We start from the raw sequence: 27,589 nt of genomic DNA, 5'->3' as shown, positions 1-27,589 counted from the left end.
TAAAAACATAAGAAATTTATTAAAAGTTGAAGGCAAAAACATAATTTCAAAAGATTTAGACCTATGTCAAGCGTGATAGAGTATGGATACTTTCTTGAAATTCAAAATCAGATCCAAGAGTATCACTTTCAGAATGTTCTAAAAGATTGAAGTTACTTTTAGTTGTCTTGGATGAAACAGTCACTAATCTACTTTCTTTCTTGACAGAAATGTGGTTTTTCAAAGACTCACTTTTAATTGGTTCATCAACCAAAGAGCTATTTTGCCTGATTCCTTTGCTTTTCCGGTTTACAAGTGAGTCGGAGCAGGAATGCAGGTCCTTTCCAGGCTGTTTCTTAGTAGAGCGTTTTTTGGCATATTCACCTGTTTTGGTCATTTTCTCTGAAGAAGATCTGCTATTTCTAGACAACTCGTCTTCTTTTCTTTGACTTCCAGTTCCAGAAATCACATCTACTGAAGGAGAACATGTTCTAGCAATGAATTCTTCAAAAGACTCCTGTCGTTGCTCAGTGACTTGGACTCCCAAGTTGTCTTTGGAAGTTTCCAAGGCATCCTGAGTAGAAAGTGGGACATGCAAGGAGTCAAGAGGCAAAGGAATTCTAGCATCACCTGTAATTTTCTGAAACTGGAGGGAAAAACAAAATACGACAAAAATTAAGTAATGAATAAAGGCAATCATTAAAAAGTAGAGTGCAAAACTTCAATGTTATTCTGTGATCCTATTATTAAGACAGTCAGTTGGTCATTGCAAAGATTTTAGAGCCACTTGATTTCTGATTGCCACAGGATCCCCACCTCCACCATCGCCAAGGCCACGTCTGCTGTGCTCTCAGACGTTTGTGTTGGGGTAGTGACTACCCATTCCCTCTCCCTCTCATGAAAAAGAATGATGAGGGGAAAGTTTCCCTAAGAAAATTAATTACTTTTCTCTTCTCCAGCCACATGTAAGCTATCCAATTTGTGACTAGACTGTGATCTCAAGTTGTCTGTTCCTAGGACCCATCGAGACTGACTGAGACAGGAGATGGGGGCTCCAAGTAAGGTTAGAGGAAAAGCAGACATTTCCCCCTCCCATTCCCGTAACTGGGTGATTAACTATAAAATATGGCCTGTTCTATCTGGATTACCTATTTTTAAAAATTATCTGTATCAGTACTTGTACCTTCATTAGTGTTCCTTCATTGTAAGCTGACTGCATACAAATAGAAACCTAGATGAAATATGAATAGAATAGACATTTGTACAATTTAAAATTTGGAGTATTTTCTCTAATACATCATTTCTTTCTTCACTGAGGATAGTTTGCTTTAAGTCATAAATTTTCAAAAGAAGTTCCATTTTTCTTATTTACAGCAATACAATATCATAAAATGGGCAAAAGTGTACTAATCTCAGATTTAGAAAGGACCCCAAAGAGGTTTCTAGCTCCCAAGCATGTGAACTGAGACAGATTGTTGTTATTTTCTCTGACTTGGTAATGCCCTTTTTGCTAATCACTCTTAGAATCATTAAGTTCTGTTCTGTTCACTCACTTGGATATTTTGCATTTGTCCTACGGCATTCTGCTTTGATTCTGTTTTTTCTTCTACAAGTGCCTTTTCTTCTTTAGGTGGACTACGAAGAGTAGAATTCATCTGGGGATGACCTAGTAAATGAAAATCTGACTGATCTATACCAGCCATTGTGGCAAGCTGCCCGAGCCTGGACAAGAGGAGTCAAGGAAGAAAAGGCAAGGGTTATTATAGATACAAACGAGCAGCTTAGATTTCCCCGCACCTACAATCAGGAAATACTTCTAAAATCTTAAAAGCCAATATCCTACTCCAGATTACAAGGCTCTAGCTCTCCTAAATTCTTTCCATATTCATGTTCTGGCACCACATCAGATCACTCAATCCTTTAATCACTCCATCTCCCCCCAGCAATGTGTTACCATTTGATTTCATCTCCTCACCTATTACCATTTAAACAATGTTAAATTACCATTTAATAATTGTGTCACCAGCAGCTTCCACATCTATCAGCCACCTCATCCACTATCCTCACATTTATCCCCACAGTTCTTCACCACCTTTCCTACAGTTTCCAAGAATGTGTTTGTTCCTTCCTTCCCGACACCAACCTATTCACGTACAAAACATTACTCCCTCAATTATCAATTTCAGTTTGTTCTTTTGGCATCTTCTTTCAGCAAAATCACCCTTGGTTGAGAACCACTGATCTATATAGCTATACTGCCCTGCAGATTAGTAACAATTTTTTATGTCTAGGACAAAAATAATTTTAATTCAAATTTATTTAACAAGCAAAATGAATAAAAGGTAGGAAAAGTCCTATGCACTCTGGAATATTTTCACTTAAAATTACCTTCAATTTAGTCTTTATCAAAAACTATACTTATTATTCTAATAAGTGCCAAAAAATGTATACACGTCTTGTATTCATCTTTTGTTATCGGTATATGTTGAGTATTATAATTTTAACACAGTTTTTTCCTTTCTTAAAATGTGTATACATGTTTTTGGTACCCTTTGTACAGGTTACTCTTTTATAATGGGCTCTCTATTTTACCAAAGCAGGTTTACCATTTTGCATTTCTTTTAAAATTTAATTCCCCATTAAAATAAAAATCAACTACATTACCTATAATTACACACTAATTATGACTATGGAAATGATGAAAATTGCTCAACTTCCTCAGCAAACTACCATTACAGTTGTGAAGATAAGAACACCATGGGGAGAAATGAACTAACCCAGCATCTTTAAGGAGATCCAAGAAAGCATGGAACTTCTGAAAAGAATTCTCAATGCTGCCCAAAACACCTTCATCATCCAGGATCATGTTTGTCAATGACTGTGCATGAAGGGCTTCAGACAAAGAGAAATTTATATTTCTTAACTGTGCATTTTCATGTTCCAGCTATAAAAGAAGATCGAAAATGTCTGACATGATTTTCTCTCACTGTCATGAAAACAGTTTTTAAGTAGCAAAACTAAAATAAAACATTTTAAAATGTAGTCAATTTGTAATTAATCTAACTTTCCACCAGTGAAGACAGAGACCCTATCATATAATAATCAAAATCCAGAACTACCCAACAATGTATCCTATCTAACACTTAGGTGGTATATAAATAAACCAAAGTTATGGTTTTATTAATGATTTTTCAAAAGATCACATTTCTAACTGGTTAAATTCATAATGGATCTTCATTCTGCATTAGAAAATTAGTTGCTTAAGGTTTCCCTTAAATTAGAAAATGAAGTACAGAGTCTGATTTGAACAAAGCATATTACAATTATACTGAATGTTAAGAAAATTAACTTTAGTGAGCAAAATAATTAAATGTGTAAGTTTGAAAGTTCCTAAATCATACCCAATTTATTAACTATATGATTACCAATATTCTCCTAGGCTTCTTGAAAGTATTTACTCCCTTGATTCCCCCCACAATTCATCTAAAACCACACACTTGTATAAGCCCAACTCTAGTATTTCTCTGAAAGGCCATTTTGTTCATGATGCACTTTTTGCCTTAAATAAGCAGGTACCCAATATTTATTGAATGAGTGTCTGCCAATCCAATATACACTTTCAGAAATTCCTCCCTAAACTTACCTTGTAATAACAAATTATATTTATATAGAACTTTTTATAGTTTATGCCCTTCTTTCATGCCAATTAGTCTAATGTAATTCGCATATTACCTATTTTTCTTTCATTGCATTCTTAGCAGTTTTCTAATACCTTATACTTATCTCTTTATATGACTCACTTTCTTAATACACTGCCAATAGACAGTGTCATCATGTCTTTTATGTTACTGTATACATACAGTATAAGAATAATATGTGCTTAAATGGAGGCATCACGAACAGAAAATAGTCATATAAAAGCACACACACAGCAAAAAGTAAGATTTTTACATTTTTAAAAACATGCTTTCTGTATGTGTGTATCGCTTAAAATCAAATGAAAATAAAGCCAAAAAGCTCTCAGAAGTACAAGAAAAACTTGTTTACCTCACTGATTCGTTGGTCAGCCTTAAGCCTTATTACTCTTTCCTCCTTTAATTGCTTCAGACACTCCTCCAGTTTTTCCTAGTGTGAAGAAGTAGAGTAAATATTATAAACAATTCATAGTACGATATCCAAATGCCTTTCCAGGTATAGATCTCATCAAAAATTTAGGGGCAGAGCCAGAATTGAACTCAGATTTCAGGATTACAGTCCACTAATACAACATGCTAGTGAAATTAATTATCAAAGTATATCAAATGAGCATACTATCGATTTATTTATTTCCTACTCTTTCCAAAATAGATTTGTGGGAGCTCACCATACAAGGCATATGTATATAATATAGTAAGTCGGAAATAAAAAAATTAAGGCCAAGAAGGGAAAATTCTATTTTTATTTGTGGGTCCCTTTAATAAAGGAAGTCCTATTAACATACTTAATACACAAAAATTATGTAATTGCAGATTCAAATGCATTTTTAAAAAGTAAATACTTTTAAAGCACTTGACTATATGCCAACCACTGTGCTAAGAGTTTCCTAGGTGTCAAATAATTTAATCATCAAACCCTATGAGGACGGGGCGGCCGGAAGGCTCAGTTGGTTAGAACGTGAGCTCTGGACAACAGGGTTGCTGGTTCGATTCCCACATGGGCCAGTGAGCTGCATCATCTACAACTAGATTGAAGACAATAAGCTGCCGCTGAGCTGCTGGAGGGGCAGCTGGATGGCGAGCTCTCAACAACAAGGTCGCCGGTTCAATTCCCACATGGGATGGTGGGCTGAACCCCCTGAAACTAAAGATTGAAAACGGCAACTGGACTTGGAGCTGAGCTGCACCCTCCAAAACTAAATTGAAGGATAATGACTTGGAGCTGATGGGCCCTGGAAAAACATGTTCCCCAATAAAAAAAGCCAAACAAACAGAAAAACAAACCCTATGAGGAAAGAATAACTAATTCCACGTTATTTTACATATGAGAAAACTGAGGCAGAGTAGCAGAGTAGCACACCCAAGGCCACATCATTAATTTAGTAGAGCCATGTTTAAATTCAGGAGTTTGGGTGCCATTCCTGTTCACAGAAGTAGTAACCCTCCCATTCACCAAGGTCAATAAAATGGAACGGACACTGGTTAGCTCCCTTACAATTTCCAAGAAGTAAGACACTTAGATCCTGAAGTAAGGGACACTACTAGTGGTACCCAGAATTCTAAGATAGCCCCTAAGATTCCGACCTGCTGAAATACACAAACCTCCCAGTGATTTAATCAGACACTAATCTAGGTACTGCAGTGAAGGGATGCTGCAGATGTAATTAAGGTGCATCACATCAGCTGATCCTAAGATTGGAAGATTATTCTGGATGAACGTGACCTAACTAGAAAGCCCACTAAAGGGAACAGCTCTTCCTGAAGATCTGTAAGTACAAAAAGGGAGGAGAGGCAGATTCTCTGTTGCTGGCTATGAAAAAGTCAAGTATGATCACGTGGCAAGGAATACAAGAGGGAGGCCTCTAGGAGGTAACACTGTCCCTCGACTGGCTTTTGAGTTGGGCTCCTCTGGAACAAGACCGCCTCCCGCATTCCACATGGGGGGCTCTTCCCCAACACACAATGGTGGTGTCAGCACCAACCATTACCAGCCCTCTTTGTCCCAGCAGGCTTTGCGTGAATCTTTTTGTGCATTCACAGCTTTTAACATGTGTCAAAGTTTCAGTCTTTTAGCCTCCAAGAGGTGTTTGACTACTTGGGAATATTTATCTAGGGTGCTACTCAAGTCAGTTGCCTGTCTTAAGATTTCTGGAGCTCTTGTTATTACAGCTAGGGTTGGCTGTAACAATCAACTGAGAGAGATGTCCTTCACCTAAAAGCTACATGTGAAAATCAATTCCTAGCCTTACATTTGCAGTCCTTGTATCACTATGTCTTCTGCTGGTCCAGATGTAGTCCCCGTTTCTAGAATTCTTTTAAGCATTTTGAAAAAATATTTTTATAGATGAATACTCAGGTTAACCTAGTGGACGTAACCTTGGAACTTCCATGATTACCCACTTAAAGATCAAAGTATTTTATGCTGTGTGCTTTTTAGTTGTTAGTGCTGTGAAAGCAAAAATGTTTTCTATATTGGCGCTCCTATTTCACTGGGAATCAAGGAATGTGTGCTTATGCTGGAAACAGACTAAAAGGTATCCTGTTCTTATAGGATGTGAAGCGTTTGTGCAGGTTTGCTTAAAACCCTTTCTGTATAAATCAGTTCATTAGGTTTCCTGTTGGGGTAAGGGCTCTGCAATTCCTTCTTCCTGTCAAAGTCTTCCTACGAAGACAGTGTGTTACTGGTCAAGCTCAGCAGGAACAGGAGACAGCAAAGAGCTATGGGTCATCTGTCTGCTTTGATTTAGTACACTGGCTTAGTACGATGCTTGACAGAATATTATTGACCATAAAACACAGATATCACATCTCTAGAAAGAAGAAAAATAATTCAATTTCCAATGTGTATTTTAGATTTTTTTTTTTTTAAGGTAAAAAGAAGCTGTATTGACTTTCCACTTGACTATTCTGGTTTTAAAGGATGAGATACAGGCTGTGTTTTCCTGTACTGACGTTGTGGTTATTAAATACTTCTGTATCATGAAAGAAACAAAAGCTTGTCTACTGACTGATGGGCAGCTTTCCTATGAAAAGGGGGGAACTCTGTCCGACAACTACAGGACCTGAATTATGCCAGTGACCTGAAAAAGCATGGAAGTAGATTCTTTCCCAGAGACTCCAGATGATAACACAGTGAATGACATCTTAATTCCAGCTTTCTGAGACTGATCAGAGAACACAGTCATGCCGCTATGCCTGCAGTACTAATCCAAAGAACTGTGAACTAATAAGTAGGGGTTATGTTAAGCCACTAAGTTTATAGTAACAGAAAATTAATATACTATTCAACTCCCAGATTCATGAACAAAATAAATGATTGTTATTATTTTAAGCCACTGTCTTGGATGGTTTCTTATACAACCACAAATAAACAGAAGACCTACATTTATTAAAACAAGCATATTTTAATATTTTAAAGGCTTCTGAATAATCACTTAAACAAGGAATGTCATCTTAAGTTTAGTTTACCCCTGGTGTGTATGTGTTGAGGGGAGGAACTTGATATGCCATCACGGGGAGAGGAAACTGGCACCACTTTATGGAGAGTAATTTTTAGTACATACCAACCCTACATACAGGAATTTAAGCAAATCATCAACGATGTGCGCAAAGATTTATCTGCCAACATGATGTCATAGGACTGCTTATAACTAAACCCTAGAAGTAGGCTAAAAACCTCCAAATTGGGATTGATTTAAATAAAAATAGCACACCCATATGAAGGAATGCTCTATGAAGCCACTAAAAACTGATAACAAGACGCCCCACCCAGAGTTAATGAATGGGCTTCCGGAGTTCCAGATTCAGAATGTACCTGTGTGTTTTTCTTGGGAGATTGTCCATTAGCTTTCTCAGATTCTCTGATTGATGTACAAGAGTATTTCGTGACATGACAAAATGTTTTTGATATCTTTTTAAGGCAAAAGGGCAGATTAGGTGTGTGTACATGCAGAGGTGGCTTTTATTTCCTTTAATAAGTTTTTCATTGTTTTCAAACATTTGCTCAATGAACATAAATTTTTTATATGTAGAACATGTTTAAAAACTTAATGAACAGTCTAAAAACTTCAAATTCTTTAATGTTTCATTACCAGTTAAAGCCAGCCAAATTTTTAATGAGAAAAAGGAAAAAAAAAAGTAAAATTACTCTATTTACAAAACGTTATCAATATTTAAAACTGATTTCACATACTCTAAACAAATAAGCAAACAAAAACCCCCATCACAACCAGAGAAAGAAGATTAAAATACTTCATTCTTAACTAGTTCTAAACAGCATGTTAAGTGCTAATTATATGAAATAGCTTCTCCCTCTAGTGGAGGGAATTAGAACATAATGTTAAATTTTTATGAAAAAGTGTTCCCTACTTCTACAAAGTAATTCATGGTCCTTAAAAGGAAATATGGGGGCATCTGGATGGCTCAGCTGGTTAGGGCGAGAGCTCTGAACAACAGGGTTGCCGGTTTGATTCCCACAAGAGCCAATGAGCTGTGCCCTCCATGACTAGATTAAACACAATGAGCTGCCGCTGTGCTCCTGGATGGGGCGCTCGATGGCTCAGTTGGTTAGAGCACGAGCTCTCAACAAGGTTGCTGGTTCAATTCCCGCATGGGGTGGTGGGCTGCACCCCCTGCAACTAAAGATTGAAAATGGTGACTGGACTTGGAGCTGAGCTGTGTGCTAGCTCCACAACTAGACTGAAGGACAACGACTTGGAGCTGATGGGCCCTGGAGAAACACACTGTTCCAATAAAATGAAAAAAAAAAAATAAAGGAAATCAGAAAGTAAAATTGCTTGATATTCTATTACTTACATAAGATGAATGATACGGTTTTGGAGTAATTTTTCTTCCTGTCATCTGCTCTCCCCTTCTCCCTTCTACATATTGGCTAGTGAATATTTTCTTGGAACAAACCTCCTGTCATATCTATATCAAATCTTATGTTCAAGTTTTTTCCATTTAACACTGAATCAATCATTTCTCACATAATCATGGGATCCATACCTTGTCTTTTAGTGGGCTACAAAATATTTGATTGAGAGGGTTTATCAGTCCACACTAATTATTCCTTTATGGTTAAACTTTTCAGTTTATAAGACAAAATATTTTTATGCATGAAGGCTTTTTTCCATATTTGGCATAATTTTCATGCAATAAATCAATAAAAATTAGTTTGAGATCAAAGCAAATGAACATTTTTAAGGCTGAGGTACCTATCCCCAAATTGCTTTCCAAAAGATTTCTAAGGTTTTATACTGCTAATGGCAGTGTACTAATTGGTGTAACCTCTACTATAACTGTTGGCTCTCTTCCTCACTTAAAGTGCAAGATATTTAAGGGAAGGTAGTGCATTTTAAGCATTTATTCCCAGCACCTATGCCCAGCACAAAGCAGACAGTCAATGAATAACTGCTGAATAAGGAAAAGGCCTGCCAATACAAGATTTATGTGTGTGAAAGAAAGAACATGTGTTTGTCTCTAACTGGATAGGTAAAAATTTGCCATCTTCCTTAAATGTGCATTGTTTTTTTGCTTATAATTACTAAATCTCTCTTTTAGATTACATTAAAAAAATTCAGGTTCTCTGGGGCAAAATCCTGGCCCTAACCCTTATCTATATAACCCTGAACAAGTTCAATAACTCTCGGTCTCCATTTACTCATCTGTAAAATGGAGATGAGTTCCCACATCATAGGATTCTTGTGAGGATTACATGAATTAACACACATATAAAACTCAGAAGAGTGCTTGGTACATAGAATATGTTCCATTAATGCTAAATGATGAACATGTGAATGCAAGCAGTAGCGAGAGGCTTAGAATGAAGTATAGTTGACACTTGAACAGTGAGGGTTTGAATTGTGTGGGTCTACCTAAAGGCAGATTTTTCAATTGACACGCATAGTTCAAACCTGAATTGTTCATAACTGGTGTTGGGAAACCGCATATGTGGAGGGCTGACTTAAGTTATAGTACTCAGATTTTTGACTACATGGGCGGTCAGTGGCCCTATCCCCGAGTCATTCAATGGTCAGATGTAGTCTCCTGCCACTGACACATAGAGAGAACCATTTCTTGAAGCAGATTTTCAGTTGTAAAATAATATGCATAATGAAGTTCACAGAACTGTCAGCGTTACAAATAAAAAGATTACCTACTATATAACTACCATTCGCGTCTGTAAGTGCTACTTGCCAGCATCTCACAAATCCCTCCTCTCCTCTTAGAGTTAAACACCATCCTCATTACCTGACAATCATTTCCTTTACATGCACGCATCCCTAACAAGACAGTTTTGCCAACTTTTAACTTTATGTAAAGAGAATCATATTGTATGCAGCCTTATTTATCTTATTTCTTTCACTCAACATTATTTTTAAAAATTCATCCACATTGCTGCCTATAGCTCTAGCTCAGGGGTGTCCAAACTTTTTTCAGCATTTTTCACCAAGGGCCCTATGCGGTAAAATACACGAACAGCCGGGCCACTCACTCAAAGTGAAGTACATATTGCCTCAGCTGGTTTATTTAAGTAAACTAAATATATTTTTGGAATTTGCTGCGGGCCAATAAAAAATGAATTGCGGGCCGCAGTTGGCCCGCGGGCCGCAGTTTGGACACCCCACTCTAGTTCATTCAATCTTATTGCTTTATAGTTCTCCCACTGTAAGAATATACATAATTTACTTAATTTTTAACTCTTAATGGACAATTTGGGAGCTGAAAGGGTCCTCAGTGTATCTTGAATCAGCTTTTCCCTAGTTAGAGTTTCTAACCTTCTTGGTCTTCCCCAATGTCTATAATTGCTTTTAGAAATACAATCTTCTAGTCGCCTGATGAAGGCCATAAATAACAACAAATCTAAAATGAGAATAAATCTGAATTAGACACTTCTAGAGTCTGGTCTGTTACTCTGCAACTTAGAATAAACCACTTACATGCCATAAATTGTAGGTGCTCATTTATAAGATGAAAGGAGTAATGAATTCTACATGACTGATAGATTCCTCCCACTGTAATATTTTATAATTTTCTAAGTACTTACCCTAAAATTTCTCTATGTTATAATTAATTTTAATTTAAAAACTGAAAAATCTGGCTTTTTTGAAAATCAAATAGTAATCCCTACAGTACTGTAATAATCAGATAAGTAGTTCTATCTAAATCTGTCATATTTTATATCAAAAGAAAATCATATTAAATAAGTTTTTAAAATTAAATGTGGACTTTGTAGCACAAAAAAAGACAAGGTCCCCCCAAATGATGATTCCCTTGTTTACTACAAATTATCAACTCTGCGTTTAAGTTGAAATAATAAATACAATAATTCTGAGGTGCAAAAATTTGTTATAAAAATCAATTTTTCTTTTCTATCCATATAAACTGAAGTATGGAATGACATTAGATGTGAAGTTTATTAGGCAATATAATGTAGCTTCTTGAGATTTTTTTTTATTTTAGGAAAGGAGAATATCAACATCAAAACTATTTTATCAACTTTACTTTTGTTAAAAATAAGGTCATAGTTTCCTCTTATAGAGAGTTCAGCTAGAAGTGTTAATTTCCTGATCTGTAAAATAAGAGCACTGAATCAGCTGACTACTGCATTCAGAATCATTTCTTAAGAGTTTATCTTATGATTAAAGTTCTCCATAAATCTATTATGTTGTATGGTTGTAAGGAAAAGAAAATATTTTACTGATGATATGTTTTGATTTTTACTTCTTAAGAGTTCAAATGTCCATCTTTCACCTTGGTCTAAGCTAAGGAACCATTCAAGGGGATATGACACAGATGGGAGTGGAAAACAGAACCTTTAGGGAAGCTGTCCAGTATTATAATCAGGCTTCCACCAGATAACAACTATAGTGTGAAAAATAATCTCCTGTATATCTTTAAAGCAGTAACTTTGTACCTGTAATGCTTCTTGTTTTAAACTGGTTTTCTCAGGCTCTTCTGGAACACTTTCTGATGAGTCATCAACCTCTTCGATTTCCGAGGAGGAAGGACTCTCTACTGTCACAGTAACTGGAAAACCTGGTTGCTGAAAGAAAGAAGACAAGGAGTATAAGAGATAACAAAAACCAGATACCAAATATTAAAGGACATTTAAGAAAAGTGATCCGAGTTATTAAGTTATTATTTATAAATCTCTCTTTTATTGCTCCTTAGTCTAAAGCAAGAAATGATAAAGTAAAACGACAGCAACTTATTTTTGCTGGGTTACTGTACAGGATTCTGTTATACATGGTTAGGATTAATATTTGGAGTTGCCCATATTATTTTATTAAATATCTTTCCCATAAGCCAAGTGAGAAGACAGAGTAAACATTTTTTTCTCATATGAACTTTATACTGCAGATAAGGAATTTATTCTCTATCACAGACACAAAGAGTCTAGAAGAAAATGTAGATTTTAGGAGGAAAATCCATCAATAGGGGACTTATAAAGAATTAGAATATAGAAAGTTAAACATTAGAATTTAAAAAAATAAGTCACGTACACATACACAACTAAAACTGACTCATCAAAAACCTCATCTTCTTATCATCCTTCAGCTAAAACTAGTGTAATAATAATACAACTTTCCTGCCAAGGTACACTGCCACTGGAATGTTGTTCATTGTTTCCAAACATTTAATAGTGGACCTGGTCACAATCCCATAAAAAATCTACAGATCATAAAGAAGTGTGCTGGTAATACACAACTGCAGAGAAGACAAGTCACTAGGATGTGATTTTGACCACAAGCAGCAAACCCTACAGTACAGGAAGGTCCCAATAGTAGAAGGAGGTGTGCACTCTTCTTCTGGGCACACAGGGGCAGTACTGACACCCAGGGTGCTCTTCGCTCAATCTCAGTGGTGCTCTTTTACAGTCTCTCAGGTTTACTGGGAAGGAGAACCAGGATGCATCTGCTACAAGACCATGAGGCAGTATGACAGGGAGCATGTGTGGTTTTGGTGAGAGAGGAAAAAGTGCTCTGAGAAACCAGAGGTTTTCAGATTTGTTGCTTTATTTTGGCTTCAGGATCTGGAACTTACATAGCCCTCAAATAGCATTTCTTTAGAGCATGATGACGTTCCTGAATAAGACAGCTCCATGTATCTGGTTAGAAATGGTAGTCAAGTTAATTTCACTGGGTAACAGCTAATTTATAGGCAGGAGAAATAGCTTCCTTTTTTACAGATAAAATCACAAGGCCCCCAGTGTGCCCTATCCAACTACCAAGTGTCATTGAGAGAGTGACTTGACAACTTTTAAATGAATTATTTTAGGGAGGGAAATGTTTCTTGTAAAATTCTGTTAACTCTAAAAAGCAAAGAGAATGGTCTTCCACCTTTCCCACTTCAACCCCCTATACATTATAAATATGATAACTACATACCTGCAACAGATTATATATATCACGAGTTTTGATTAATGGAAAACCCCTAAAGAAATATAAACACATTAAGTTATATTTTAACGGAAATACATCATCAATTAACCCCAGTTAATGAAACTTGTCAGGATTGTGTACAATATCCATATAGAATTATGTTTAAAAATAAACAAGTTCAAAATAAGGACCTGGAAGGCTCTGTTATGGAGACAATGGAACAGAATTTAGCAGATTGGCTTTGTGATACCTCTGAACTGTGAGGCACCTTCAGTTCCCATGTTCAGAGTGGTTGAGATTTCTTTAACTGGTGATATTAATCATTCTCTAATTTATAGCTCCTTATGACAAGGAGGTACTTGAGATTAGTAAGTGTCTCAAGAAGAAGATATGAAACCACAAAATTAATGTGCAGATGAAAAACTAATGTGCAAAGACTGGGGCCTCAGCACTATAGTTTATGCAGTAATAATTCACATCACCATTTGTAAAAAAAGTAGTCAGTTGTCCAAAGGAGACTACAGATGTTAATTTAATGTGAGCAACTGAACAGATAATTTATATAGTATCCACTTCAATTCCTATTTAACATAAATTTTCTGTTTTCTTAAGCAATTGTTAATCCCCAATTTCTTGAATACTACCAAGTAAGTCGTGTGAAACTAATCTATAGCAATCTAATTCACTAGCAAGCGTAAAATTATATAGTTCAACATTTTTAAAGGACTTTTACACTTCTATGACAAAAATTTCTATGAATAGCTATCTCCTGGGTAAGCAATCAGCTAAAACTAGTTAAGTCTAGAGTGAGTCACTAAATCCGCTTCACTGAGTTACGCCAGTTGGCAGTTAGATTAAGTCTGATCCATACCTTCTCATCCATTCTGCACTACACTCTTTCCCATGTTTAAAATGTTATCCCCCCCTTTCCTACACATTCAAATTCCTACTTCTGTGCTGCAGGACTTGGCTCAACCACCCCCTTTGATGAAATCTTTCTTATCTGCACAATTAGAGATAATTTTACTCTCCTCTTGACTCACAGGGTTGAATCTATTGTGACAAATAACTTTAAACTCCAATTAAAATTCTTTTGTTTTTCTTCCTTAAAGGTGAACTACCGTGTTTCGCCCAAAATAAGACCTAGCCAGACAATCAGCTCTAATGCATCTTTTGGAACTAAAATTAATATAAGACCCGGTATTATATTATATTAAGACCTGGTCTTATATCATATTATATAAGACCTGGGCTTATATTATAGTAAAATAAGACCGGCTCTTCTATTAATTTTTGCTCCAAATGACTCTGCATGAGAGCTCCTCTATAGAAACCACCAGAGACCTCCCACATATCAGAAGCTCCAAAACAAAGAATTCTGAATGACTAAAGATAGGGAATAAAAATACTCTACCTGTTCCTTTTTGCACGTTCTGCAGTACGCCATGGCAGGAAACCAGACACACCGGGAGGTAAAGGTTTAGGAGAATATTCTTTACCATGGGACTGTTTTCTTCCATTAGTTACAGGCTTCTTTGCAGCCAATCCTAAGTTTGAGAAAGCATTAAAAGAAAGACTCAAGATGCACTAAAGGTCTATAGAGCAATTATCACATGTGCACACTTTTAAAAGAATACAAATAAGCACTTTACGATGGTGTCAAAGCCATTAAAGACAGGATCATTTTGTAAAAATGTTTTGACATAGGCAGCAATGTCTAAAAAGTTCTCTACAGTAACAAGTTATCATTTTAACTAAAATACAATTATATGAGATGTGCAGAACATGCACAAATAAATATATCCCAGGGAATGAAAAATTACACATGATACATTATGTATCATGTAGAAATATTCAGTTTACTGAATCTCAAAATACATTGAGCATTTCTGAATCTCAAGAATAGAGAAACACAGGTACACCCATGACTCCTGACAAACAGAATTTTCTGAATTAGACCAAAATTTCAATTTAAGATTAATTTTTCTATATAAAAACTATCAAAGTTATGAGGTTGAAAGTTGCTGGGTGGTAGGTGAGTCAATATTACTCTCCTATAAGTCTGTTGGCCTTTATTGCACATCTGATTTCATATAGAAAACACAAAAACAAAACCCACTGGACAAAAGAGTGAAATGTGGACACATATCCTACATTTCAATACTAAACAGTCAAGTATCTTCCTATGAAATATTTGGTAGCAAAAACTACCCTATTTGTTAATACATTATTTAGAATAAACCATATATTAAAATTCATATTTAAATATTTTCTATGTTACTGAAAACAATATAGGTTTGTAAAAATGGTTATATTTATCCTTCAAATCTATTTTACTATAGAAGATCTACTTTAGCAGCATTAGGATGGCATGGAAAATAAACATTTCATATAGTGTAGCTTATTGATAATCACAATATGATTCTTTGTTATTTCTCTGGATAAATTTACATGCCTCTTAAATATACAGGAGCTCTGTTCATGTTATGCTATTAAATTTTTGTTATTTAATTATCCTCTAGCAAAGAATGTTTGTATGTAGTTTGTATATGTATACCTTTTTCTTTACTTTCAGAAACTAATGCAAATATACCTGTAATTAAAACCAAAAGAATTTATCTTGTTAGGAGACAAAAAAAATTTGAATAAAAGTTCCATCTTCTTTTTGTACACATCATTACAATATGAATGTGACACAATTCACACAATTATTTTACCCCTAAACTTATCTGGATCTAACTATATAGCCAGGTACTGATTTGGCTTACCTCTATGTCTCCAAATAACTGAGGCAAATACAAAAAAAAAAAGTCCAAGAAATAAAATAAAATTACTCTTAAAATAGCTCAGTGAGCTCGTAAACTTGTCATATTTCCACTTTGTTTAATAATGCTAAGAAAAAAATTTTTGCTTTATTTTCATTACATGATGCCCTGTTACATACTAGCAGGTACTAAAATTATAGAGTTCCTAACTTGTTTTACAGATATATATAAAATATATATGTGTATATATATATATTTTTTTATTTCTAATATTATATCAAACCTCCATATTAGACACTTTAAGAATGCTTTATACATGACATAAATTTTTAATAATAATAATTAGTGTGCTATCACAAACTCAACTTCTTTGTATGTATTATCTGACTACTAAAATATCTTTGCTTTGAAATAAAAATTGGTAGGCAAATTGTAAGCTTTCGATTTAATAAACACCCTTAATAACTACTACTTAATACATTATTGACCAAACAAGTTGATTAATGGAGAATCAAAACCACACATTTTAATAGTAAAAAAAGAAGTTGTATTTATGAAGACATTTATAATAGCATTTGAAAAAAATGATTTAATATTTAGGTTTATTTCCAATTTTTCATTAATTTAGAAAATTAACCGATCAACTCAATGAAATCTTGTAAATGCAGTAAAAAGTACAACTACAAATCATATAAAATTGTAATGTAACATACAGTGAATGGCCAAGTATATTTAAGCAATGTGGAATTATGTTTATAGACAATAAGAGGGAAAAAAAGAAAATGTAAACATTGCTTCATGGGATAATGAAATTAGAGGTGCTTTCTATTTTTATTTCTATTGTTATACTAATATAATACCTTCATAAAACCTAAACAAAAATCTTCAAACATATGTAAAAGAAAATTGTTGTAAAATAGATATAACATGAAATTTACTATCTTAATCATTTTTTAAGTGTATAGCTCAGTGGTATTAAGTCAAACAACAATTTTTAGAAATTTCAGGTAGCAGCTACATAAAAGATTATTGTTAACTGTTTGGTGATCGTCATGTATCTGGTATATAACTAAAGAACTGCAAACATTTTTCTGGGAAACTGACTGATCATAAACCTAAAAAATTTGTGTTCCTTCCTTTATATTAAACCTTATGTTTTACTGTTTCAAAATTTATATTTACTCACAAGAAAGGGTGAGGTTCATGTTAGATTTGGTTTAACTAATTCCACTCTGCCATTCATTCTTATCACAGAAAAGAAAAAAAAGGTATTTGTGACTAAAGATAATGTGTTCTAAAAAATAAAAGTTAAAGTCTCTTTAGAAACAATATAAAAATATCAGTTGAACTAGATTATATCAAATTTACATATTCAGGAGAATGTGGAACTTACACCATTGGTTGTTAAAGGGTTTTATAAAGATTTATTTAAATTACATTTGGTCACAAAATTATAGGCTTAATTTTAAAATTCTGGTTTACCTATTATTTGGAAAATTAAATATACATTATAGCAAACGTTTACAATTTCTTTTTCTAGTGTTCTACCTAAGGTCAATAAACTTGTTTGCAGAGTTCTTTCATAAGGACTACACATTAAGTTTCTTATTTTATCATTAAAAGAAGCAAGGTGCTACCTGATTAAATAACTGTAGGTGGGAATATCCAAGGAAGAAGGGAATAAGGAAGGGAAAAGGAACTGGAAAGAAATTTTGTTTCTTATAGCACAGAAGGATAATTCTTTATTTAAAAAAAGAAATCATCACTCAAAAGCACCACTGCTATAATGGTCATCAAAACACACCCCAAATTCCAACTGCAAGGTGTTAGAAGTAATCATCAACCAGGAAATATATTCAAAGTAATGAACTTTTTGTGAGACAATAAAGTAGGTTAATTAAGAAAAAAAAATAAAAATATTAGTATCTCTTTCTTAAATTTATTATTTCTACATTCTACAAATTCTCATAATCTGTATCAGAACAATTATATTCCTTCTAATATGCATACTTAATACTGGTTGTTACCATCAATGTATCATACAATGAGATTTTAATTTTAGCATATGGAAACACATAAAAGGCATAAGTTCTAGTAGCATTAAAAAGCCAAGATAGAAAGAGTTACCAATTCTAATAGTAGCTTTTCCTTTTCGACCACTTCCCAGAATTATAGTTCTCTTTTTCTGTCTAGCAGTTTTAAATGGTTCCTTCACTGATGGAGAAGTTATCCACTGATACTGGAAAAGAAATAATAAACACTCTATTTTAGATAAAGGTTACTTATGAGGGTTTGATCTTAATTGGAAATTATTAAGATATTTTAAGTTAAAAGGTTTGCAATCTGAATTTTTGGGACCCCAAATTAAAAATACACGCAATATTTTCAAAAACAGAAAAGCCATTTAATTTGACTAAAAACTTGAAAGTACCTTGATAATTTTATTTTATTAGGAAAAAGAAGAAAAACAATCGACAGAAGAGAAATTCTTAGAGAACTAAAATATGTTATACCTCTGACGTGGCACTCCTTCCATTCTGGAGAACTTTTTTGATAACTGCTTTCATCACAGAATGATCTAAAGTAAAATAAATTGAAAATGTAGTAATAGTTCCCTAACAAGTGGCTACTCCCATTTAAAAACAAAAGCCACACAAGACTTTGTATTAAAAAACTATACGATTAGGAAAGTAAACACATTAGGTTTTAAAAATTGTTAATACACGAACAAATTCTTTTTGTTCTGCTATTTGTTAATCAATTAAAAAAAAAGGAGAGACATACCAACAAGTGGATTTTTTCTTATATCCAGAATGACCAGAGTTCTATTGGTTTCAAGCGCTTTTAGTAAAGACTTTGCTCCTTCATTGGTGAGGCCACACTGCTGCAGGTCAAGAGCTATTGATGAAAGACAAGCGGTCACTTGCCACCTCTATACAGATTTAATGTATACACAACTCTCACTGATTCATGTGTGGAAGATTCCTTCGCAAAACTAGTCATAGCAGGTTTTTAATATTATGTACGGAAAAAAAGTTTTAAAAAGTATATGCACATACATAATGCAAAATTCAATAAAAATCTTCTTGTATATGCCATAATTATCCTGCGTTTAGTACCAATAAATCACCAAACATTTTACAATTAAAGTTGAAGAATAACTCTATAAAATCTATGAATGAAAAACATCACAAAATAAATTTCATTTCTTAATCAGCAAGGATGCTAGTGGCAGTGTAAATTTGATAGGCAGAAATTGGGTGGGGCAAAGAAATCGCACTGTATTCTTTTGATCATGATCTTGAGCTCCAAATCATTGTGTTTTATTTTTTTAATTAAAGTTTATTGGGGTGACAACTGTTATTCCAAATCATTTTTGAAACTAGTGAAAAGGGAAAAACAAACTAGAAGAAATATAATAACTGTTAGTTTTAAGAAAAAGGCAAAGAAAAGAAGTCTCAGGGGATGCAAATATAATGACAAATGCAAAGAATGTATAAATATATGCTAAATACATTAAAATGCTCTATGCTACACTCTATGCTAAAAGCCTATCATGAAAGAATGATGGTCAAGAATAACTCTCTCCTGGTAAAAGGTCAGATACAAAACAGAACAAATGATCATGAATGCTAGTAGTTCTGAGGCTTAACAACCTACTCATTTAAACCAAAGGGATCATCACAAAAACACTGGTGTAAAAATTATTACATAAGAGGAAATTATCATGCGAGCCTTTTAAAAAAAGTGTTGCGTTTACTATTACATTGAAACAACTGGAGTCTTTCAAAACCTCATGACACACAAAAATAGCAAGTCAGATACGATGTAACTCTTACAAACTCTTACCACAGAAGAATGGACACAGGATATAATTAACCACCTAGCCAAATTAATAAACATAGCCAGTAAATCTCTCTAGCAAATCAAATGAATATAGGTCAAAACAATAAAATGTGACTGCTCAGCTATCAGATTAGGCTAACATCATACAACAAAAAAGCCTTTAAAATGTGTATGCCCTTTAGACTCAGCAACTCTGAGAATTTAACCAAAGTATACAATTAGAGATATAGGGAAGGATGTGTATCACAGTACTGTTTATAGCAGTGAAAAACTGGAAATAGCTTATGTATCTAACAAGAACGAATAAGCTATACTAGGGCATATTCATATAATGGAACTCTTCAACAGTCACTAAAAATGGTGTGATAGATTTATTGACTTGTTAAGATGCTCATACTATCCTAAACGAAAAATATTATAACCCCATTTGCGTTAAAAAAGGGTAAGGATATTCATTTTTGTAGTTTTACAGTTTTTAATGTGACACAAGCCAGTATTTGCGAGGGTGCAGGCCTCATACACACAGTTAGGGTGGACTATAAATTGGCACAGCATTTCTGGCCAGCAATTTGGCAACATACATCCAAATTCTGAAAAATGTCACACTCAGTCATTCTACTTTCAATAACTTATTCTACAGAAGTAATCCCAATGGACACAGAGATGAATATACAAAGGGTTCACTACATGTTTGCTCACTACATGTTTCCGAGAGGGAAAAGCACAACCTGTCTAACACTAATTGCAAAGAATGGATAAACTATTACATGTCGATATAATGGAGTATCACATGATACAACATTAAGTGAAAAAGCAGGGCTATGAAATATTAAGTATACTACGATTCCATTTTCGTGATTTCTAAGTGTATAAATATATTTATAGAAAAACAGACTGAACATGCTTACACTAAAATGAACAGTAATTATGTCTGGGTATTAAGATCATGAATAATTTTTTTCTTGTTACCTTGTATTCTCTGTAAAGAATATATGCAACTCTTAAATAAAGTTTAAAAGCATAATAAAAGCTATAGGAAAGAATAAGGCTTTTTACAGAAATTCCTATGACAACAGTATTATGCCAAAAACTAATATTTAACATTAAAAAATTCAATATTTTCAATTTTATAATTTACCTCTAAGCCATAAATCCTCACTAAGAGATTCTGCAAAAGCACCTGCGCCAAAGTCACCAATGAGTGTGTTGCAATTCAAAGTGATGCGCCTCAAGCCAGCCATACAGTCAAGATCAGGTCTCCGGTAACGAAGACTCTCAGCCCAGGTTTCCTCATGTCTTCTCATGGTCTGATACTTCAAAGGTGTAATAAGAAGCAAATGAGACGCTTAAATAAGGAAACAAGGAATGCCAGGAGAGTCGACTGGAGAAGTTAAACAGTTGATTGTGGTTTAAGAGTCCAGTGACCCAGATTCCAGTTTGCCAGTGATTAATTAGATATAGCCACTGGGATGACCTTTTGCTGATTAGTTACGTAAACTTTGACAACTCAATTACATTCTATGAATTTTATTCTCCATATCTGCCAAGTCAGGGAATTGGTTCTATCAATGATAAATTCTATCATTGCTGAGGCTCTAATTTCTATCATTCTGTCTTCCAGTGGTCTCCAAACACTTGATTGGATATCCTACCAGGAAACTTTTTTTTAAGGAGTATCTTATTTATTAAAACATACATTGAAATTCTGTGTATATATTTTATGTACACTATAAAACACAGATATTTTTTAAATGATACAAAAACAAATATAGAGGTTCCAATATTTTCGTCTTTTAACCCAATGAATCTCACATACTTCTTAGGCTATACACACCAACTTCAGAGGCCTGGAATATGCAAAGCCAGTTTGAAATGCCTTAAGAAAATTGATGGTTTGATTTTTAACCACAGGTATTGTCAGAAAGACATATTCAGTTCTCTATATTCGTAAAATAAATTTTGGTAACAAGGAACACTGACTTTAAAAGAAAAAAAATCTTATTATATTCTTGAACAAGACTCGAAGTTCCTGTGACACTCTAAAGGAAAATCATTAGATTATTCCTTATTACTGAAGAGGAAATAACACAAACACTTACATAGTGCTTATTATGTGCCAGGCACTATTTTACACAAATTAGATCATTTAATCACATAATGAGGAACAGAGGTTAAGTAACTTGTCTGTCCATTGTCAAAAGCAATGAAATAGGAGAGCTGGAATTTGAACCTAGGTCATTTGGTTTCAGAATCCTTGCTCTTGAATGTTTTCTTTACCAGGGGTCAATGGACTTGCTCTGGACAGCACAAAGGTAAATTTTTCAGCTTTGTGGGCCATATAGTTTCGGCTGCAACTACTCAACTCAGGGTGAAAGTAGCCATAGTTACCATGTAAATAAATGGGCGTGGCTGTTCCAAAGAAAACTTTTTATTTACAAAAACAAGCCATGGGCTGGATTTGGCCTGGATTTGGCCCACCAGCCATAGTCTCCTCATCTCTGATCTGTACCATCAAACTATTAAAAAGGCTTCATGTTCAATTATTAATTTTGGGCCTAAATATAGTAGTTATAACCATTGTAAAGTTAAGACATTATTTGCAAACTATATTTACAAAATGCTAATATAGTGATTTTTATTAGTTTATAAATTACAGACGTTAACAATACATATTTGATGCATTTAAGTCTTTTGAAGGCCTAATAGCATAAATTTTCTTCACAATATCACAATAAACGTTTTCAATAACTAAAAATACATGAAAGCATTATTTATAATGTATTATACATTAAGTCTCTGATTTCAAAGATTAAGTGGACTACCGTTACTAAATGGTAGAACTGCAAACTGAAAACTGGTCATATCTTTCAGCAAAACTAAAACTGCAATCACATGTATCAAAAAACAGAAATAACTGCCATATTGTATCAATACATTAATGTGCTTCAATCACATACTATGTTTTCATGAAAGTTTAAACATAAATCACCTTTAAGATCTTGGCCATGTGATCTGCTCCTTGCCATGTCAGATTACACCCCGTGAAGTTTACTGTCTTAAGAGTGACAGAGTTCTTTATACCTTGACAAATAACTTAAAAAAAAAAAAAAAAAAACACACACACATACAGTTAGATGAAGAACCTATAGTTTGGCCAAACCTGATTTACTCGCTTTTCATGAGTCTATTGGAGGTTTACAGCTGTACTCTAAAAAAAATCATTATCTACAATCTTCCCAGACAATGGATGGATAGGTGCATTCTAAAATATGTCAGTAACAAAGTGTTATTCCAGTTTATAGCAACGTTTAATTCTATTTAGATGCTAAATTGAACTCTAAATATTGCAACCTTTATCTCCAACTACTCAGTAAAGTACTGTCTACCTTTTGAGACATAAGAAAACCTAAACAGCATACGAGTCTTCCTATTTTCATTTCCTATAATCTCATTTCGATTATCAATCAACGATTTAATGTCAACTATAAACCCAGAATTTTATTAGGTGCTATGTAATATACTAGAGTGATGTAAGACAGAGGGTCTCAAACTCGCTGTTCCCTCAAATTGAAATGCAGACTTCCTTACCCCTCCAGACCACGACTGGAAAACAGTGAACACACCAATTTTTCAGGGCCCCAGTTAATAGTCACCTTCTCTCTGATTACTTCCATGGTACACCCCCACCAAAACCACTGAGTTTGATGGACTTTTATATGCTCTCACAGCACTCTACATATGCTTCTTATTTTAGCACATAGTGCATTATAATTATGATTACATATAGGTCGTTTAACTATTTAATGATGATGGTATTTTTCTCTTTACATCTTATTATTTCACTTCCCATATTTCTTGAAGAGAAACCATAAAAAGAACAAATGCAAAAAATATAAAATGCAAAATATTGTATATTTGTGTGGCTTATAGCTTAACACAACCTTAAGTAAAATTAGTTCTGAAAGTATAGAGCATGAGAAACTTCCATGGTACAAGTGAGACTGGACCAAGGTTTGAGCAGGCACAGGACACAATTTAGATAGAGGCAGCACCGAGAAAAGGTCCAGATAGGAATTAACGTGGTCTGTAGGGAATCATGAGGCCAGAGTGATGGAAAGAGACTTAAACAAGATTGAAACTCACTTTCTAAACCTCCATCTCCAATTGGACAATTTGCAAGAGACAGGTGCATCAAAGCAGCTGATTTATTCAATCCCTTCAATGGGGAGAAAAAGTTAAAAAAATTATTGGTTTAGTTTCCCCAAAACGCAACTATCAAATGTTCTCAGGACACAATGAAGAAGGCTTACTTTGGTTAAAATAGTTAAGTCTCTCTCTCTCAGAACTAGTCCATTTAACTCCAGATTCTTTAGAGCACTTGATGCACTTAAACAGCATTTAAGAGCTTTACATAGCTGGAAGGTCACATCTTTGTTTCTGATAGCAGGAACGCGACTTCTACATACTTTATTTCTGTCAGAACCTAAAGAAAAATTATTGTGATATTAGTCATTTCAATCATACATTTTATCATCATTAAAAAGCATCCGCTCTGTGCTAAGGCATAGAAATGATTGCTCTTAAAAGTTCTCTTTAAGGAGGGACACGTAAACTCAAAACTTCAACCACGAGATATAAAACATAAACTATGTGCGAAGACATTCCCATGGAAGCTGAAAGTTATATTTCAGTGATGGCTTCAAGATAACTCTGAAGTTGAATCTAGAAAGATGACAATAGCTACAAAGAGCGGGAGGTGCATTAACTGCAGAGGGAGCATAAGTGCGAAGACTTCCAAACCTGACACCTGCTGGACACTGGCAATATTGCAGGTGGGGATGAACAAAGGCCAGGTGTGCAAGAGGGAGAAGAGACAGAAATTAAAATAGAATGGTTGGCTGAAGCAAGCTTGGGAGAGAGTGTGGCCTTTATCCCACAGGTGACGAGGACCTGGGCTACTATTGGAACAGTTTCTATTGGAACAGTTACTATTGGAACAGGGTAGAAAAAGTGCTCCTCTGCTATAACAACAACTAGTTAGATAAAGGGAATGATTAGAAAAAGCACCCCTTCCTCAGGGCCAACTAGCCTCCTGAGACTTGGCAGAGCACAGCTCAGATTTCATACTTCTGTGCACAACACAAGCTGAGCGCACCAACATGCACTAATCCTGTGGGAGTGGGCCATTATAAGCATTATTTTAAGCATATCTTTTCGTTTTAGATGATCACTCAAGACGAGTAGGCAGATGAATTGAGAGAAACTGAGCTCAGAGGCAGCAAAACCAGCTAGAAGCTTCTGCAATAGTCCAGGTAAAATGTAATTAAGGATGAAGAAACAAATCTAGGACATTAAAATCTACAAGCTAGACCCACTGGACGCAAGCGACAAAGGTTCAGTGAAGGAACTCTGAAGAGAATGGTCTCTGCAATACATTTTTCTTACATTCAATGTAAAATATTAAGCAAGATTAAGTACAGAATGGCCTTGACTGGAATTGAGATCTCTTCCAACTGGAATTTCTCTTGATTTCTAAGTTATTACTTTGGTTATGTCAAGTCCCTTCAGAGGCAGAGAACAGTTCCTACACCTGAATGAGAGGCAGAGAATAACCTGAATAATCTAGTTCTCTTATCTAGGTGATGAGTTGAACTGTCCTTGCAGGAGAGGTAACATATGGCACAAACCCCAGAGCCTAGAAAAGAGCCAGGCACATGACAAGTGTTCAGGTTTTTTAAAATAAATCAATAATTATTTCCTTTTCTAAACCTTCACACCCTCCCTCTCTGTTGGCTACTTTTTCTCAGCTGATAAACAATTAAGTGTGTCCATCTAAAACAAACATTCAGACCTAGATTTTCTGGATCTTCTTTGTGGGTCACCGCAGTCCTCTCCCATGTTTTCAAACACCTGTCCTCCCATAGAGCACAGATCTGTACCCTGGGCTAGACCTGTCTAGCAGACACGTTTGGATGTCCCACAGGCTGCTTTTAAAGCATCAGATACGAAGATCCTCTCCCCATTCCCGATCCCTTTCTACTGTGTTCTGCGTGTCACAGATGAAGTGCTGCTTTAAATTATCACTCAAGCTTGCTGCCCTCCCGCTTCTATTCTCTTTTGATCTCTGTAACCCAGTCCTCCCTACCTGTACCTTTTATTGTGGCCCTTAGATTACAAGTTGCCCTCTTCCCCCATCAATTGCCTTGCATATGAACGTGAGCTTCCAAATCAAAAGTGCATCTCATCATCTTTGAGTGGTTCCCACAGCCTAGAGGACAAACATCCAACTTTTTGACAGGACAAACAAGGCCCCTTCCCGTTTGGCCCTCACCAGGTTTCTAGTCTCAACCCTCACTTCTTTCTCAAACCTGAAGTCCTACTTCTGTACCTTAGTTTTGCCGTATATCCTTATATTTCTCAAGCTTTGACGCAAGCAGCTCCCTCCTGCCATCTGAGTAGCTTCTACATTCTTAGAACGGATGGCACCTCCTCCAGGAAGCCTTCCCTGAAACTTCTCTTCAAATATTCTGTCTCTGCAGCACCATAACTCACTTTTTCCAGAGTACCAACTACGGTGCTTGTGTTCACTTGCAGCCTCCCCCAGTAGAAAGGGAGATCCTCTAGGGCCGGAGCCTAGTGTCCAGCAGTGCTTGATGCTGACTGAGCTCACTCAAGTGCCAGGATCCTTCATACACATAACCTGCAAATTCTAAGAATCCATGGAAAACGTGGTTTTTAATGCCATTTTACAAGTGTGGTGATTGTAGTTCCAAAGTAACTTGCCCAGGTCACAGTGTAAGCGCTGGAATTCAAACCGTAGGCTGCATTCACACCTATGCTCTTTCCACTATATAATGCTACTATTGAAAGTTTTCCCCCTAACAGATCTTTGTCTTAAAATGAAGTGAAAGTGTGGGATGTATCAATTTCCTAATCGCTTTGTTCTACGTTAGGCAAAATCATTCAATAAAACTCGGTAACATCTGTCGAATGCTTAATGATGTCCCGAACTGTGCTAAGCGCTCTACAAGCATTAACTCGGCGAATCCTTGCAACTACAGCAAAGAATGGGTCCTGTTAAGCCCATGGTACAGTTAAGAAAAGAGACCTAGAGGCTTTAAGGGACTTGCCCAGAGTCACCGAGCTGGTGAGCCTCCTGGGCCGCACGCACCGTCCCCTGGATACACACCCCGACGCTGGGCACCCGTTCCAGCGCCCAGGTTCCACCTTGCACCGTTTAAAATCCCGCTTCACGGCACCAACACGAGGGCCGGTGGAAGCTGGAACTACAAACCTATTTCGGCAAGCCACGGCTGGAAGAAGCTTTTGATAGAGACCAGGGGCAGATCTTTATTAATCTTGAGCGTGCTCAGGAGCGGCGCCCAGTCCACCAAGCGGAGGCGGTCGGCGTTGAAGTCCAGCACGCCCTCCCGCAGGCAGGCGCGCACGGCGGGCAGCGGCACCGAATCCTGCAGCGCGCACCGGTACTCGTAGTGGGAGAAGAAGTCGGCCGCGCTGTCGCGGCGCAGCTTCACCGAGTCGATCATGGCCAGAGGGCAGCCTCGGGGGACGCCGGCGGTGGAGGCGCAACCCGCACCCGCCTAGAGCTCCAGGTCGCTGCCTGGCCCCTCGGACGCCCACAGCTCAGCGGCGGCGGCGCGTACCGTGTGCGGGAGCAGTGGCTCGGCCAGCACACGCAGGGCCCGGGACCCGAGCTAGGCCGCCCCTCCACACCGCGCTCGCAGGCCGTTAGCGCCCGCCTCATCACTCTCCGCGGCGCGGGACTGCGTTTCAAGCCGGCGGGCGGATGCCCGCGGGGGCGGTGCGCCAGTGCGTCAGCGCGCTCGCCGTGCGTCGGCACGCAGGCCCCGCCTCTCGGGGAGACGGCGCAGGAGACTGAAGGGCGGGACTTTCGAGG

General features: G+C 36.1%; 1 protein-coding gene across 2 annotated transcripts; it reads right to left on the bottom strand.

Moving 5' to 3' along the window:
- Positions 1-27,315, bottom strand: CEP78 (centrosomal protein 78). Of its 2 annotated transcripts, XM_033123247.1 has the most exons (16): positions 26,966-27,315; positions 23,982-24,154; positions 23,815-23,887; positions 22,661-22,764; positions 20,810-20,984; positions 18,610-18,723; positions 18,339-18,403; positions 17,953-18,064; positions 14,475-14,607; positions 13,067-13,112; positions 11,593-11,721; positions 4,027-4,104; positions 2,757-2,923; positions 1,533-1,701; positions 1,163-1,210; positions 1-625 (listed from the first exon to the last, which is right to left on the bottom strand). In XM_033123247.1, exons 1-16 carry the CDS (start codon positions 27,216-27,218, stop codon positions 62-64), a joined length of 2,403 nt encoding a protein of 800 aa, XP_032979138.1. In that variant the 5' UTR covers positions 27,219-27,315; the 3' UTR covers positions 1-61. The 2 variants fall into 2 exon arrangements, with proteins under 2 accessions (XP_032979138.1, XP_032979136.1); XM_033123245.1 differs by lacking the exon at positions 1,163-1,210.
- Between the last annotated feature and the right edge of the window lie 274 nt (positions 27,316-27,589).

The sequence above is a fragment of the Rhinolophus ferrumequinum genome, chromosome 12 (assembly GCF_004115265.2).
Source record: "Rhinolophus ferrumequinum isolate MPI-CBG mRhiFer1 chromosome 12, mRhiFer1_v1.p, whole genome shotgun sequence".
In the NCBI taxonomy this organism is placed as follows: domain Eukaryota; kingdom Metazoa; phylum Chordata; class Mammalia; order Chiroptera; family Rhinolophidae; genus Rhinolophus; species Rhinolophus ferrumequinum.
This window is presented reverse-complemented; position numbering and strand designations above follow the sequence as displayed.

Bases quoted from the DNA above. Each gene is read 5' to 3' on its own strand.
- CEP78 (XM_033123247.1), bottom strand. From the start codon at position 27,218: ATGATCGACTCGGTGAAGCTGCGCCGCGACAGCGCGGCCGACTTCTTC. The intron at 23,888-23,981 runs GTAAGCCTTCTT...TCCCCATTGAAG, and splicing joins ACTTAACTATTTTAACCAAA to GGATTGAATAAATCAGCTGC. The intron at 22,765-23,814 runs GTGAGTTTCAAT...TTTTTTTTTAAG, and splicing joins TGGAGATGGAGGTTTAGAAA to TTATTTGTCAAGGTATAAAG.